The 16,034-nt window shown below is 41.8% G+C and overlaps 1 protein-coding gene across 3 annotated transcripts in view; it reads right to left on the bottom strand.

Annotated features, from left to right (window-relative positions):
- LOC106097652 (scavenger receptor cysteine-rich type 1 protein M130) overlaps positions 1–16,034 on the bottom strand; it is a 53,246-nt gene extending 37,212 nt beyond the window's left edge. The window contains exons 1-6 of one of the 3 annotated variants that reach the window (XM_025908763.1): positions 15,648–15,790; positions 15,289–15,567; positions 5,106–5,143; positions 4,891–4,991; positions 3,591–3,617; positions 3,194–3,493 (exon numbers count right to left, since the gene is read on the bottom strand). In XM_025908763.1, the coding sequence (XP_025764548.1) occupies positions 3,194–3,493; positions 3,591–3,617; positions 4,891–4,942 (379 nt within the window). In that variant the 5' untranslated portion in view covers positions 4,943–4,991; positions 5,106–5,143; positions 15,289–15,567; positions 15,648–15,790. Of the gene's footprint in view, positions 1–3,193; positions 3,494–3,590; positions 3,618–4,890; positions 5,078–5,105; positions 5,144–15,288; positions 15,568–15,647 lie in introns of those variants that run through there. The other 2 variants (XM_025908764.1, XM_025908765.1) reach the window with 2 other exon arrangements.

Raw genomic sequence — 16,034 nt, 5'->3', positions numbered from 1 at the left:
TCTCTCATTTTAGTTTTAGTAATATTTTTAAATGGTTGTACAAAATGAAAGAACGGCAGGTATATTGGCTGCATTTTTAGATAAATAGTTGTATATGTTTACAAAATGTGCAATTTATATTTGCTCAACATGTCTGTGGGTTTTTTACAGTAAAAAATACTACTAAGATTTTAAGTTCTTTGTGTGATTTCAGATCAGTAATACTAATGCAGTATGTCAGTGAAAAAAACTAAATTCAGTTGAGCTGAAAATAATGATACCAAACAAGGCAAGGGGGAAAAAATAAAATGAAACAATTTGAGGGTGAAATACAAACATAAACTCAAAAGGAGTCAAAAATGGCCGGTTGTATTTCAGACCTCAGTGGGTTAATCCAACAAATCATGAAAAATTAGGTTTAAATTTTTGTTCATGACAGTGCAGATTTCTGACATTTTGTGTAATTTAAGCTGTAACAATGTGATTGTTTTCTAATAAAAAACAGTGTGAAACTTAAGTTAGACTTGTGTTTGTAAATGAACTGCCCCATGTTGTGTAGCTTTCTGGATTTTAGACTTATTGTGCTACATATTTATTTATTATACAGGCTATACAGTACATAAGATCAAAACTCACATGTTTTATGTAACTAAAGTGTGTAATTATGTGGGCTACAGACAATAATTAAGTTATAGACTATATTTATATGAAAAACGTGTATACTGACTGCATTTAAATTGTTTAAACCACATGTAACCACCTGCATATGTGTTTGGGGGGAAAAAAGGCTTTGATTTTGCCACCCCATTTGATTTCTTTGCCACCCTCATGCCACCCTAAGAAAATTTCTCTAGATCCGCCCCTGCATAGAAAGAAACTTGCCCTGTGCTCTTTTCTACAGCCTATCGGTTGACTTCCACGCTTCATCTCCAGCAAAACTCACCTTCATACTTTCGCGGGTTCATATTTGGCAGCTCTGTTCATTTCTGCACCTGTCAGCTTTACTCAGCTGCCTGCCCTCCTGCTACAGTCATTGCTCTTCACAGATTCCTTGCTCCTGAAACCCAGCAGCCTTACTCGGACCACCTACCTCCTCCCTGCCAGTTCTCCGCCTGCAAACATGTACTGAGACTCCTGGGTGCATTCCCTGAAGCCCATGCCTTTTTTCCATGCCCCTGAGTTAAAGCACTCCTGATGAAGATTTAGTTTCTCACATATTCAGTGACGTTGTGTTTTTCCCTAGTCATAGTTTCACTAGTTTTTAGCCTCACAGATCTAGTAGACCTTGGTCCACTGTCTAGTTGTTTTTGCAATTTCATGTCTTCTAAATAAAATCTTGTTCATCACACTTTCTCGTGTGAGTCCTGCTTCTGAGTCCTTCTGTCTGTCGGCCTCGGCCGTGACACTGTCTATGACTCATTATGAGTTCTTTTGTTTTTAAGGATGTTCAGGTTATTTTCTGAGCACCAGTGGGACAAGTTCTCTACCTCCACCCTGTACACTGTCACATCCCCATCAGAAATTAGCCCGACCACAGTGGTGTCATCGGCATACTGGTCTATAAACAGGCGTGCACATAAGTGGTCCGCAGGTCCGCATTCGCTGTCAAAATAAAAGATGCGCACCAGATAAGAAGTTGCAACGCGCGTTTGCGTACATATAAAAGGCACTGTTTTTGTCCGCTAGAGTGGAATTTTCATGGCATATTCTGCACCACATCTCTGTGCGTTCATCATTTGTTTGAAGCCAGCTCACCTCCTGCAACCACTTTTCCGAGAATACGCGCTTCTTTTCCCGTTCGGACTCCTTCTGACATTTCTTTGGAGGTGGAAGAACACCAAAGTAATTGCTTAAAGGAGCTTGCTTCTTCAACATCTTTAAGAGTTCAAAACAAATGTCTGTCCTCCTCCAGAAAATCTTATGTATGCAAACGCACGTTGCAACTTCTTATCTGGTGCGTCTCTTTTATTTTGACAGCAAATGCGCACCTGCAGACCACTTATGTGCACCCCTGTGTATAATGTTGGGTGGGTGGGTTGGTGTACAGTCATAGGTGTAGAGGGCTTACAGTAAGGGACTGAGAACGCAGCCCTGTGGGGATCCAGTGTGGGGATCCAATTGGGGGGAGAGGTGGGGGCCGGTGGGATTAAGAAGGATCAAGGATCAGGTGGCAGGGGGATCTGAAGGGGGTCCAGTTTGGTGGTGAGGATGTCTGGGTTTATGGTGGTGAACACTTAGCTGTAGTCCATCCTCACATAGCTCTTCTTGGCTCAGTGCTCTGTGAAGGATGATGGTGATGGCATCCTCCATGCTCTGTAAGCAAACTGGTGGGGGTCAAAGGAGGGGGACATTCTCTGATTTGTTGAGACACTATCTGCTATCCACTATCCGTGTGCTGTACAATCCCATAGTAGATTACAATGTTATTAAACTAGTTATTAAACTTCTCATGTCTGGAAAGTGTGAGTAAAGTTCATTGTGGTATCTGGGACTCAACAGGTGCAATGATGGCACTGTGGAGTTAAGAAATCTTTTACAGAGGGGATCTACATACACTCTTCCTAAACCTCTGAAATCCTTACCACAGCTATGGGAACTCATGATGTCATTGTAGAAGGTTAATGGTGTTTAGTGGTCTTTCAAATTCATTAGATCCAAAGCCTAATTTTATCTCATGATGGATATAAACACATAATATCACTTCAAGATGGTGGAAGATAGGGGAATTTTTGAAAGCAGCAATCCCAGAATATGTTATTGTCATTGACCGTTTTACTTCTTTTCACCGACTAACTAGTCTCACACTGTTTGATGTAGACAGACTGTTAATTTTGTATCTTTGGTGAAATAGTACACTTTTTCTAATAGTAGAAACCCAATAATTTTGAATGGGGAGCAATGCCTCTCTCTCAGCTGTGGATTAGTGGCAGAGTTACCACTCACTCCCCTCAGTCTTGTGTGGTGAAGGTTGTGAGTTTAAATGCAGCATGAAGTTTTTTTTCAACATCACAGTTTGTCTATATTGCATATTTACACTTCAACACACTTTTCAAAAATCTTGTTTTTCTCCTCATAATCTCAGAAAGAAAACAAAAGGATTCCTACTACAGAGGGACAGCCTTACTGCGACAATGGAAATGTCCCTGATTTTCTCCATAAATACACAGACTAGTTGTCACATATTATGAAAAGATGATAGCAAACCTGGGTTTACCTGAACAGGTTATGTCAAAGACGCTGGTAGAAGACAGTTCCCAAGACACTGCACATTGCCCCAGAAGAGATCGAGAAAGAAGACAGTCCCGACTGATCCACCACGTTGTTGGGCTACTCGAGGCATCCTCTCTTCTTCCTACAGAAACAGGAAAGCCACAGTCCAGATGTTCGCAGACAACAGCTGCTTCCTTCCGGGTCCATGAATTGCTCTTCACTGGTCTCCACTCTCCCAGATGTTTCAGCTCCAGTATTCCTGCACAGCGACTGGCTCCTCCCACGAGCCTGACATCATCAGACTCTGAATAGAAAAGGAATTTATTTCTGAAAATATTCAAATCAAACTTGGTAGATTCTGCTCCAGCAATTCTTTAAATCTCTTTTTTTCCTCTTCTTACCTGTTGACTTCTCTTCAGCCTGGGCTCCTGAGAAGGACATGAGCGAAAACTCATGAGCACAAAGAGCAATTCTGAGTGGAGATCAGTCGAGGACAGAACCAACATGCCAGTAAACTTTATGTTTTGTCAGTGTGCATGTGAATTGAGAATCTGAAAACACAGCTCATTGTACAAATGAAGACACCACAATTAATGATTTTTGAAAAAAACAGAAGAAAAAATGTTCTTTGCCACATTTATTGAACATCCACAAACATGCAGGTTCAACAAAAACAAAGAAAGCAAGAAGCATGTCCAGTATGTCTGCCTTCAGCACAGAGGCCGACAGAGACAACTTCTCCTTCTGTTGTTATATAATCCTGATATTCTTACTTTTAATTATATCTGACGTTAATTTTACGCACCAATTATTCAGCAAGTTGTGTCCAAATCCTTCAATAAAAAAAGTTACATGCTTAAAAGTGTCATACATTTTTACCTTGTACAACATGTGAGTGTGTAAGACTGCTTAACAGTTACACAGTTTTTAGTGAAGTCTTTGGAAGCAGAGAGCAGTCTTCATGAAGAGAGTACAAAGTCAAAACTTTTCAATAAATCTGTGGTAACCCTGCAGAATCAATCATCAACTACAAAGCACACGAGAGAGTTATCTCGACAGAGTTATAGTCAAGGTCAATGTGTAGTATCAGAAGCAGTTAATATCATGTTGTATTTAAAATCCAGGCAACACATAATGTCAGTCACTGGAGTCAGTCGTTATTCTCTCAGAGCAAAACTTCATGTACATGTTAGAATCAACCATTAATCCGAGAAAATCCTCATTCCCAGCATCGACGTAGTCGAGTTTATGTTTAATCATTCAGTGCAGAATCAGAAGACCCACATACGTATCAGCAAGGTGACAAGTAGTGACTTTTATCCTTTGACTGCTCAGTTCAAACAAGCAGAGACAAAGGCTCCTTCAGCTCTGCACCACTTTCATTAGGTCAGCACACTTTTCTTTTTTCTGCCGCCTGGTATCACCAACTCAACTCAGTCTTCTTCATCAACGTGCTTTAGATGGTGACCACAAAGCAAGAGGGCAGTGTGCTCATAGCTGCTGTCTGCCACCAGCTCTGTGAGCCTGCAGGGTCCTCTGGATACTCCAGCTGATACCCCAGCATGTTATGTGTGTCATGTCATGTCATGTCATGTCGTGTGTGTGTGTGTGTGTGTGTGTGTGTGTGTGTGTGATCAGGTTGTTTAATGGTCCAGTCAACTCAGTGAGTACTAACAGGGAATTTTTAAAGTAGAGTTATACCTGAGCTCCACAGCAGCAGCAGCAACAGCAGATGATGATGATGATGATCCATGTCTACACAGACGTCTCTGATGTTCTTCTGTGCTGTACTCAGTATTTATCTGTAGGGAGAGGCAGGACTTGAGTCCACTGTGTCTAATTTTGTCATTTCATCCTCAGATCTGTTCACCTCATTTGAACCCATTCATATTCCCGGCTGTGTTCAGCAGACTTACCGCAAGTCCTCTGACATTCCCATTTATGGTCATGTAACCTAGTACAAGAAGAACGAGGTTAAATACTGACTGTTTTCCTACAGTAAATATTAACCTGCACTTTGTTCTTAAGATAAATGAACTGAACTTCAATGTGTTTTTTTCTTTCTGTGTAAAGTGATCCTTTGACCTTTCAGCATGGTTATCCACACTCAGACTCCCATCATGCCCCCTGGCCCGTTTGCTTAAAAAGTGTGATGTAAAGACAAAAATAATCAATTTGAGATAATCCATTTTTATTTTTTTATTTTTTTTTACATGGATCTTGTCATCCAGCTCATTTTTTGTCCTGGTTATTCAAAAAGCATTGGATTGTCACGTCATCTATGGCAGATGTATGGAGTGAAAAGAGTGTGGACTCAGATGCAGGAATACAATTACTAAACTAACAAAACCTAAGCAGGGAGGAAACTAAAAACAAGTAAAAAGAAACTAAACACCTGAGACTTGAAATACGGAACCTGGTGGCTTTCAAGTGGTGTGTATGAAGATCCTAGATCCTGTCCTGTCAGGCAGCTTTTGCAATCAGAATTGTGATCTGAACGTGTGGTGCTGCCAAACAAGAACAGCTACATAGAATCTCTATAGGTTCCTCCCCTTATAGCTGGTTATTTATTCATTTCTATTTGTGCTACTTCCATTATTACCCTATATCTGGTACACTACTATCATGTCTAAGGCAAGCCAGGCAAGAGAATAAAAAAGAGGATGGGGGGGGGGGGATTGAATTAATCACTCTTTTAATTGAAGGAATATCGTGATCAGTTTTTTCCTTTTGTTCACAGTAAGTTACCTTTATGTAAATATTATATTAAATTACATCACATTACATTATATTATATATTAGAGACATCAACAAAACTCCACAGAGCTCTTTAGGTCATTTTTTACAATTTAAGTTCACATTGTTGACAAACACAACCAGCTGAAACACCCAGTCATTTTTCTGTTACTGCTACGCTCAGACATCTGCAGTAAGATATGTTGTAGTTATCATTTGGAAATGGACGTCATTAAGGGGATACGTCCTGTTAGAAATCTTTGATCTTAAATAAAATTAGTATTGTTTCATTGAAATTATGATAAATTAATCAATACAATATTTGAAAAAATAGAGTTTAAAATTTAAAACAATTTTGTTAAAAGCTGGTGTTAGTAAATTTTTAGTAAATATTTCATCCAATCATATTCATTGATAAATATCTCAAGGCGAATTGCAGCCGTGTTTTTGATACAATCACTTGCAGGCACAAACATTCCTCCAAACAAATGATCTGTCTGTATGAACTTTATTAGATGATAATGATAAGTTGTTCCATTTAATTGGCTCATTACAAAAAGCAGAGCAAATTATTTTCATGCACATCAAAGAAAACTTGATACAGAACAGGAAAAGTGTGTAATCATTGGCTGAGCATTAGTGCAGAAATTCATTTGGATATGAGATGATGCTCTTTGGAGGTCATCCTCTGTTTCCTGAGTTTTGTCCTCTTTGTTTCTACAAAGATGGCGGCGCGAGCAGTCGCAGCGGCCCGGCGCTCTCCTCAACTTAGCGGTTTTCTTTTTATTTTGTGTATTCTTGTTTCACTTTTACTCCGATATGCAGGAGCACATATGCAGTACAGTAAAACTGAACTGCTTGCGGTTCTAAACCACAAAAACCTACACACCTTTGCTGACAATGACTGGGACTCAATTCCCCCTGAGATCCGGAGGGTCACCGACTCTAATTTCACCATACCACCGCTGAAGTGGCGTAGGCGACGTGCACATTGAAGAGAATGGCAACCTCAACATTGAAGTTTACCGGAAGCCCACGGACCAGTACCTCCTCTTTGACTCCCATCACCCTCTGGAACACAAACTTGGAGTAATTAGGACCCTACACCACCGGGCAGAACATGTTCCCTCTAAGTCTGAAGGGAAAAAGAAGGAACACACACACGTAAAGGAAGCACTGAAAACATGTGGTTATCCTAACTGGGCGTTCATAAAGTCAGCAAAGAGGCACAGAAAAGAAGATCAGACACCAGCGAGGGAGGATAAGAAAGACAGACGCAACAACATTGTCATCCCCTATGTAGCCGGTGTATCAGAGAAACTCAGAAGAGTTTTCTCCAAGCATGACATCCCAGTGTACTTCAGACCCAGCAACACACTCAGACAGAAACTGGTTCACCCGAAAGACAAAACTCCAAAACACAGACTGAACAACGTGGTGTATGCGGTACAGTGCAGCGAGGAATGCCCAGACCTCTACATTGGAGAGACCAAACAGCCACTTGACAAGCGCATGGCACAACATAGAAGAGTCACCTCCACAGGACAAGACTCAGCAGTCCATCTGCATCTTAAGGATAAAGGTCACTCTTTCGAGGATGCCAATGTTCACATTCTGGACAGAGAGGACAGATGGTTTGAAAGAGGAGTGAAAGAAGCCATCTATGTCCACTGTGAGCGACCATCTTTGAACAGAGGCGGTGGTTTACGACACCAACTTTCTGCCATCTATAATCCAGTTTTGAGTTCCCTCCCCAGACGACTTAACGCCCACTCACATCCTGGGCCATCTGACCTCAGGAATTCACATGACAAGGTGGGGCCAGGTTTCACAATGAGCTCACCCGAAACCCTGGCTGATTAGGTCCCACACCCGGTTTTCACACCTTGGCGCATGTGATTAGAGGATCACCAGGGGGTCCTTTGTCCCTCCTTGGGGGGATACTCCCACTGGGTTTAAATCTGTGACTCTCGGCCATTTGACCTTAGAACTGAAGAAGCTTCTCGGATGAGAGGTGAAACGTCTTCAAGCAACTTAAAGAAGTCCAGACGCTTTTCTTTGCAAACTCCTTTGACTACGATGACCTGGATGAGTGAGAACCTTCACAGACATAATGCGACGGAGGCACAGGAAACAGAAGAGAGGGAAGAGAGCAGGGCTGAAGGCTAGGCTACGTGCTAACCCACACGGACCGGCTATTCCGAGCCTCTTCCTCACTAACTCACGGTCACTAAATAACAAGATGGATGAGCTACGACTGCGGATCACCTCACGCTGTCTGGATTACTGTGTTATGATCATCACAGAGACTTGGCTGGACTCTTTTATCCCAGACACTGCGATTGAGCTAGCGGGCCACGCTACGTTCAGAGCGGACAGGAACAAAGAGTCCGGTAAGAAACGCGGGGGAGGTCTGCTAGTGTTTGTAAACAATAACTGGTGCACCAACAACACAGTTAAAGTCGTTCACTGCTGCCCAGACATAGAATACATGATGGTTCAGTGCAGACCCTTCTACTTGCCAAGAGAGCTCACAGCGATCACAATAATAGCAGTTTATGTGCCGCCGCAAGCTAATGCTAAGTCAGCCATGGAGCTACTCCAGCGCTCCATTAATAAACAGCTAACAACGCACCCGGACTGCGCTGTGATCGTGGCAGGAGATTTTAACCACGCAAACCTGAAATCTGTCCTGCCTGGATTCTTTAAAAACGTGAGCTTTCCGACGAGGGAAAACAACACACTAGACCAGGTCTACACCAACATCCCAGATGCTTACAATCCCCTGCCTCATCTCGGACTCTCTGATCATCTCTCTCTGTCCCTGATCCCTGCTTATAAACCTCTAATTCAATGACAAAAACCATCTGAAAAATCAGTAAGAGTGTGGACCGCGGAAGCCACCACGGCCCTACAAGACTGTTTTGATAACAAGAATTGGAGTGTATTTGCAGAAGGATCAGACTTGGAGGGCCACACATCTGCCGTACTCTCATACATCAGCTTCTGTACTGAGAGCGTAACAACAACAAAGACTGTTAAAGTGTTCCCGAACCAGAAGCCATGGCTCAACAGTGAGGTGAGAGCCCTACTAAGAGCACGTGACAGCGCCTTCAAATCAGGAGACCAACAAGTCTACAAAGAGGCACGCCAATCTCTGGTTAAAGGCATAAAAGAAGCCAAGCGCAAATACAAACAGCGCATCGAGGAACACTTTAACACAAAGAACTCCAGAAACATGTGGCAGGGGATCAAGACACTCACTGGCTACAAAGACAGTTGCACACAAACCAACTCCCCAGACATCACCTTACCTGACACCCTAAACCATTTCTTCGCCCGCTTTGACCAAGAAAACAGGGACACCATCACCCATCCTGCCATTACAGAGAGGGACGACGCTCCCATACAGCTGGAGCAGCACCAGGTCAGAGCCACACTGCGCAGAGTCAACGCGAGGAAAGCAGCTGGTCCTGACGGTGTAGCCGGTAGAGTGCTTAAAGCATGTGCAGACCAACTAGCAGAGGTTTTCACCACCATCTTCAACCTCTCACTGCTACAGTCTGTAGTACCATCCTGCCTTAAGTCAGCCACCATCGTTCCAGTGCCCAAGAAGAACACAGTGAGCTGCTTGAATGACTATCGTCCAGTTGCTTTAACACCCATAATTGCCAAATGTTTCGAACAGCTCATCATGTCACACATTAAAGCTGCCATCCCTGCAAACCTCGATCCACACCAGTTTGCATACAGGGCAAACAGGTCGACAGAGGATGCCATAATAACAGCTCTTCACACAGCCCTCACACACCTGGACTTAGAGTTGGATGTCTCGAGACCGGTCTTGGTCTCGAGACCGGTCTCGAGACCACTTTTACGTGGTCTTGGTCTCGACGGACTTTTGTCTTGTCTCGGTCTTGGTCTCGCTGTTTCGGTCTTCCGTTCTCAAATCGACATAGTGTTCGGGAGATTTGGAGTCAACCATTAGCGGAGCGGGGGGGTGGCTTACTGGGCTTAAGCCCGGGTCATTTTTTCAGAAGCATGGGGCACCGTCGTAAATTCCCCCTAATTTTGGTATGATCCGAGCTCAGGCACTGGCGACTGAGCACAGCACGCATGTGAGCGAGGGGGGAGAAGCTGCTGCCTGCGAGTTTGCTGCAGATAGAGGAGAGCTTAAGTTTGACCAGGTACCAAAGCAAATCATTCGTACTGAACTAATAATGTAAATATGACGGTGTATCACAAAAGATTGATATCAAACTGATCAGTTGGTTGCGTTACTTGCTCTTCGAGTGAATCAACAAATGGATAAATAAAAAGCCGAACAACAATGCTGATTTTTTAGAGAGTCTTAGCTTACATTTCATATTTTCAGTTGTTACCCTCCACGGCTAAACAAACTCTCTAAATCGGTTTCAATTGTGTACTGATGAACACAACAATGGACATAAGGAGCTTCTTTCAAAGAAAAAACTCAGGTAGATGTTATTTTATATATTATGCTTTGTATGTTGTTCAGTATATCTATGCAAAACAAGAGGAATTTCAATACACAGCAGTATATTCACAGATGAAACAAGATATTTACATACACTTTAGGTAGAAAACATAAAAACTATTTTTTACTGTTAAACATTAATTTAGAGTAAACTTTTGTTTTAGATAAATAAACTAATCTTTTGAATTAGTTTAATGACAGAATAAAGAGAGACAGAGCTGTCTATTTTTATCCCTTTCATCAAATTTAGGAGTAGCCTACATATACACTAAGTTTATTGTTAATTAATAAGAAAAACTCCAGACGATTCCATTCTGAGCTTAAGAAGCTTCTGATAGGTTAGTAGAGTCCATGTGAGTAAATTGGTGGCACAGCTGTGGAAGCATATAAGGCAAAACACAGAGCCTGTTTCTGTGACATGTGAAAATCAAGAGATGTCAACCAAAACACCAGGAACAGAATTGTGGAGCTACATAAGTGTGGCTCAATTTTGAATACAATTTGGTGCCATTTGCAATTAAGAAATACATATAGTTTTTCTCTTTACTCTTAAAGTTAACAAATATGTTTTTTATATTTATCAATCTAAAAAAATAAACATTTAGTCTGATTTGATGTTACAATTAAAAAAGTGTTTGTGTTTTTATCTGAAGAGTATGTAAATATCTGGTTTCAACTGTATATTTGATGATGTTGGTGTTTGGCTTGATTGTCAGCACAAAGAGGGAGAGAGAGGAACAGAGAGGGAGAGAGAGGAACAGAGAGGGAGATGGAGAATGAGGACAGAACAGAGATGGAACAAGAGCAGGTGAGACACACATGTTAGTCAAATGGTTGTTTACCAAAACTCATCAGAACATGTATCTAGTACCTGTTTCTTTTTAGATACCATTTGTTACTTTTCAAATTCTATATTTATTAAGTTATGCAGGCTTGTTTGCACAACAAGGCTAAATAATTATATAAACTTTTCAGAATCTAAATAGTGTACTTTGGTAGAATTAAAAAAATAAGTGTAGTGCAGGTCTATGATGATTTTCAGTGCTACTATCATCTAGTTCTGATTCTGGTTCCGTCTTGGTTAAGTCCTAAGTAGTCCTGATTTTGAACTGTTGTAGTCCTGTTTTAATTCCAGATCAGTTCTGGGTCTGGTTGAATTGGGGTTTAGTCCCTGTGTCTTGATACAGCCCGACTTTGTTCTGCCTTGCTGCTTAATTAAAAACTAGTTTAAGGTGTCCTGCATATGTGATATTTATTTTTTTTCCTATATGAAGTCATTCTTTTTTGAACAAAACTCAAAACAGAGCCTAATAATCTTTCAGTCATTTCTACCCTCACTTAATTTCCTTTCGCTGCTCAGCTCTCACACAGTGGCTCAGTTATGCTCCAATCCCTCCATATTGTTGCCAATCACATGCGAGGATATAGGATAATATCATTATGTGAAAAACAGAGAGGGTGAGAGACGCGACAGTCAAGTGGAGCGTGCGTCTGTCCTCTCAGCAAGTGAGTGAGACAGTAGACAGCGGTGAGGAGGGCTGTGCGAAAGCAAAAACACATAAATATGCCTGACACCTGTAAACGAAGCAGCATCTGGCTGCAGTTTAAAGACTTTTTTTGTCTCGGTCTTGGTTTTGGTCTTGGTCTCGTCTCGACTCGGTATCGGTCTTGGTCTCGTCTCAACTTGGTCTTGGTCTTGGTCTTGTCTTGGTCTCGATACCCTCTGGTCTTGGTCTTTGTCTTGGTCTTGATACCCTCTGGTCTTGGTCTTGTCTTGGTCTCGGATTAGGCGGTCTTGACTACAAGTCTACCTGGACTGTAGTAACACCTATGTGAGAATGCTATTTGTGGACTTCAGCTCTGCCTTCAATACAGTTCAACCCCACAAACTGGTTAATAAACTAAGCAACTTAGGACTCAGCAGCTCACTGTGCAGCTGGATACTGGACTTCCTGAGCAACAGACCCCAGAACGTAAGAATGGGAGAGCACACCTCCTCCACCCTCATTCTGAATGTGGGTGTCCCACAGGGGTGTGTCCTCAGTCCCCTCTTATACTCACTTTTCACCCATGACTGTTCACCAATCCACACCAGTAACACCATTATAAAATTTGCTGATGACACCACTGTCATAGGACTGATCGACAACAACGATGATTCAGCCTACAGAGAGGAGGTTCAGCATCTGAAGCAATGGTGTGATGACAACAACCTGCATCTGAACACAGCCAAGACCAAGGAGATGGTAATCGACTTCAGAAGAACAAAGCGATCTGAGCACTCTACCCTCTACATTGATGGGGAGGAGGTAGAAAGGGTAGAAAGCTTTAAGTTCCTCGGAGTCCACATCTCGGCCGACCTTACCTGGTCCACAAACATCTCCCACCAGTTAGGGAACGCACAACAAAGGCTGTACTTCCTCAGGAAACTACGTCAGGCCCAATTACCCCAAAGACTGCTAGTAAACTTCTACCGCTCCACCATTGAGAGCCTTCTGACTTACTGCTGCACACTCTGGTTCAACTGCTGCACTGCGGAGGACAAGAGAAAACTGCAGCGGGTGGTGAGGGCAGCAGAGCGGGCAATCGGCACTTCACTAACTCCCCTCAGAGACATCGATACTGGCAGACTTCAGCAGAAAGCCAGCATCATCATTAAAGACCCCTCGCACCCTGGACACTCACTTTTTTCCCCCCTTCCCTCTGGTAAACGCTACAGGTCCATCAGGTCGAAGACAAACAGACTCAACAGAAGTTTTTACCCACAGGCTGTCAAACATGCCCTACCTCCACCCTGATTGGAGGATAACTGCACTGCCAACACTCATGGACATTACACCTTATTTATAAATCGTATTTCTGTTTATACTTCAATGCAACCAACACCCTTACCTCTTTAAACTGTATTTATTATAACATTATTTAGTATAGTTCCAACAGACCGTAAGCAATCCATGCAGTTCAGTGGTCTCTCTTCCAGTTTTTTAAATATCACTAATGGAGTCCCGCAGGGTTTCGTCCTGGAGCTTACATTATTTACTATTCATGTCATCAGTGTGGGACAAAATCTAGATGCAGCCTTTCTATTGAAACTATGGCCTCATACAAATACCTAGGTATTGTGATTGATGACAATCTTTACTTTCTGACCACCAATTAAAGAAACCTAGTTGGGATCTTTTTCAGAAACAGATCATGTTTCTCTTTCACCACAAGGAAAAGGCTTGTTGCTGCCACTTTTTGTTACCCCTCCTGGACTACGGTGACATAATTTACATGAATGCCGCTGCTCACTCTCTTCATCTGTTGGATTCTCTCTGTCATGTGGCATTAAGGTTTATAACTGGCTGTAAACCTTTAACACACCACTGTACTCTATATTCTCTGGTTGACTGGTCCTCATTGGTCTTATGCAGGATGGTTCATTGGTATCACTTTATCTGTAAATCCATTTGTGGTTTACTGCCCTCTTATTTATCAGAGTACATGTTATGCAACCAGTTTAGTCATAGACTGCAGTCTTAGGACGTCATTTCATTCATCATTCCATCAGTTTGTACAGAACTTGGGGCGAAGGCATTCTCCTTTTCGGCCCTGTCTTCATGGAATACATTGATAGATAGAAGGATTTAAAGCTCTCTGAATTGATTTCACTTGCAGACTTCAAAAACGTTCAAATGTTTTTTGAAATCATCACTGGGAACTTGTTCTTGTCTTTGATATGACTGTGTACATTAGACAAATGTAGCAATTTTATTGTTTCTTTTATTGTTGTAATTTTAATATTTGTCTGGAAGAGGTCTCTCATCTAAATGAGACACTGAGCCTCAATGGGACTACCTGTGTAAACAAAGGTTAAATTTAAAAAAAATGTCTGTCTTGATAGCTGTCCCTCCCTGAGCCTGGTTCTGTTGGAGGTTTCTTCCTGTTAAAAGGGAGTTTTCCTTCCTACTGTTGACAAAGCACTTGCTCATAGGGGTCCATATGATTCTTGGGGTTTTCTCTGTTTTCTTTGCCTTGAGGCAACTATTTTTGTGATTCAATAAAATAAAATAAAATTCAGTAAAATTGAATTGAATTTAAAAAAGCTGGAACAGGGTTAACACAAGGTTGGAAATATAAGAGGTATTAAAACGAAACAGCTGGTGGAACAGCCATATTGAATCACGGCAAGTAAGGCAAGCAGTGCTTGTTTAATGAAATTTAAAATCATCATTTAAAATGTATGTAAAAAGTAAAGCGATCTCTCTTTTCATTTCAGACAGCATTTTATTACAAGTCTCTCTCATTCCTGCTTGCATCCATCCTCTACATTGCTGCCATTTTGTAGCCACAATTCACTATTGTCTCTGCAGACCTTGACAAAAGAGCCAATGAAATCTGTATATGGCAGGCCGAGCTTAGAGGCTTGCTACTTGCCGCTGGTTCTTTGCACATGTACTCTATGGACAAAGCTCTGCTCTTTGATGAGAGATATAAATCATCTGAAACAAGCTCAAAATTAAACATTTGTGGTAGTAATATTGACCCATATTAAAATTTTGCTGGAGAGTAATTTTATTTTTGATACTTTTTGTAGAATTGTCTTTATGTCATATGTCTTTTATATGTCATAGAGTTTTTATTGCTAATTCGGCTAAAGGGACATGGCTAAAAATCTTAAAATGCTACATTTTCTTAGTTTGAACATTTGGATCGTTTTCTATATTCTCTGATGATTAAAATATTAATTAATACATTTTGCAAATTATTGCATTCTGTTTTCACATTGTTCTAACTTTTTTTAAATTATGTAGTAAACATCTTCTCATGTTTTATTTAAAGTAACTGTTCTGTAGCTGAGAACTTCCTCTTAGCTCTCTTACCTGAGCATTTTAGATCCAGTGCATGTGAATATATATGTGATACTGCACAGTCCCTCGGGGATCCAGAATTAATACAGTCAAAACTCATCTCCCACACATATCCAAGTTGATGTTTGTTTTTTAAAGAAACAACAGACCCACAGTCCAGATATTGACAGAAAAGTCTGGCTTCATTTGGTGCCAAGCTTTTAACAATGAGCGGTCTCCAGACTCCCAGCTTAAACTCCAGAATACCTGAACAGCGATTGGCTCCTCCCACTAACCTGAAATAATCAGGCTCTGAACAGAAAGCAGAGAGTCATCAGTAAAAAAAAATAAAGTGAGTTTGAGCCACATCAAAGCTGCAGCTCCTCTTCTACCTGAGCAGGTGAGTCCAACAGCTTTGCCAGGTGAGCAGCTGTTTCGAGCTGAGCCTGAGCTTCTACAGTCCAGGAGAGCAGACTCATGGCCTCCACACTGGAACTCTTTGCTCCACACTGGAGCCTCCACTTCTCCATAGAGCGCCCCCTGGAGGACCGAAGGAGGCCCACAGCCGAGCTCCCTACAGACCACCTCTGCATCCTGCTGGTCAAAGTCAGCTTCACACACTGAGGACCAGCTCTGGTTAGACTTCACCTCCAGTCTGCCTGAACACAGACTGGAACCATTCAGCAGCCTGACAGAGTCTGGAGACATCAGAGAAGATCAAACAGAGAGATCAGAGACAGCAGACACACAAGAAAAAGATGGCAGCAAACAACTATTCA

The sequence above is a fragment of the Oreochromis niloticus genome, linkage group LG7 (assembly GCF_001858045.2).
Source record: "Oreochromis niloticus isolate F11D_XX linkage group LG7, O_niloticus_UMD_NMBU, whole genome shotgun sequence".
NCBI lineage: Eukaryota > Metazoa > Chordata > Actinopteri > Cichliformes > Cichlidae > Oreochromis > Oreochromis niloticus.
The sequence above is the reverse complement of the archived record's forward strand: the minus strand, read 5'-3'. Positions and strand labels throughout refer to the sequence as shown.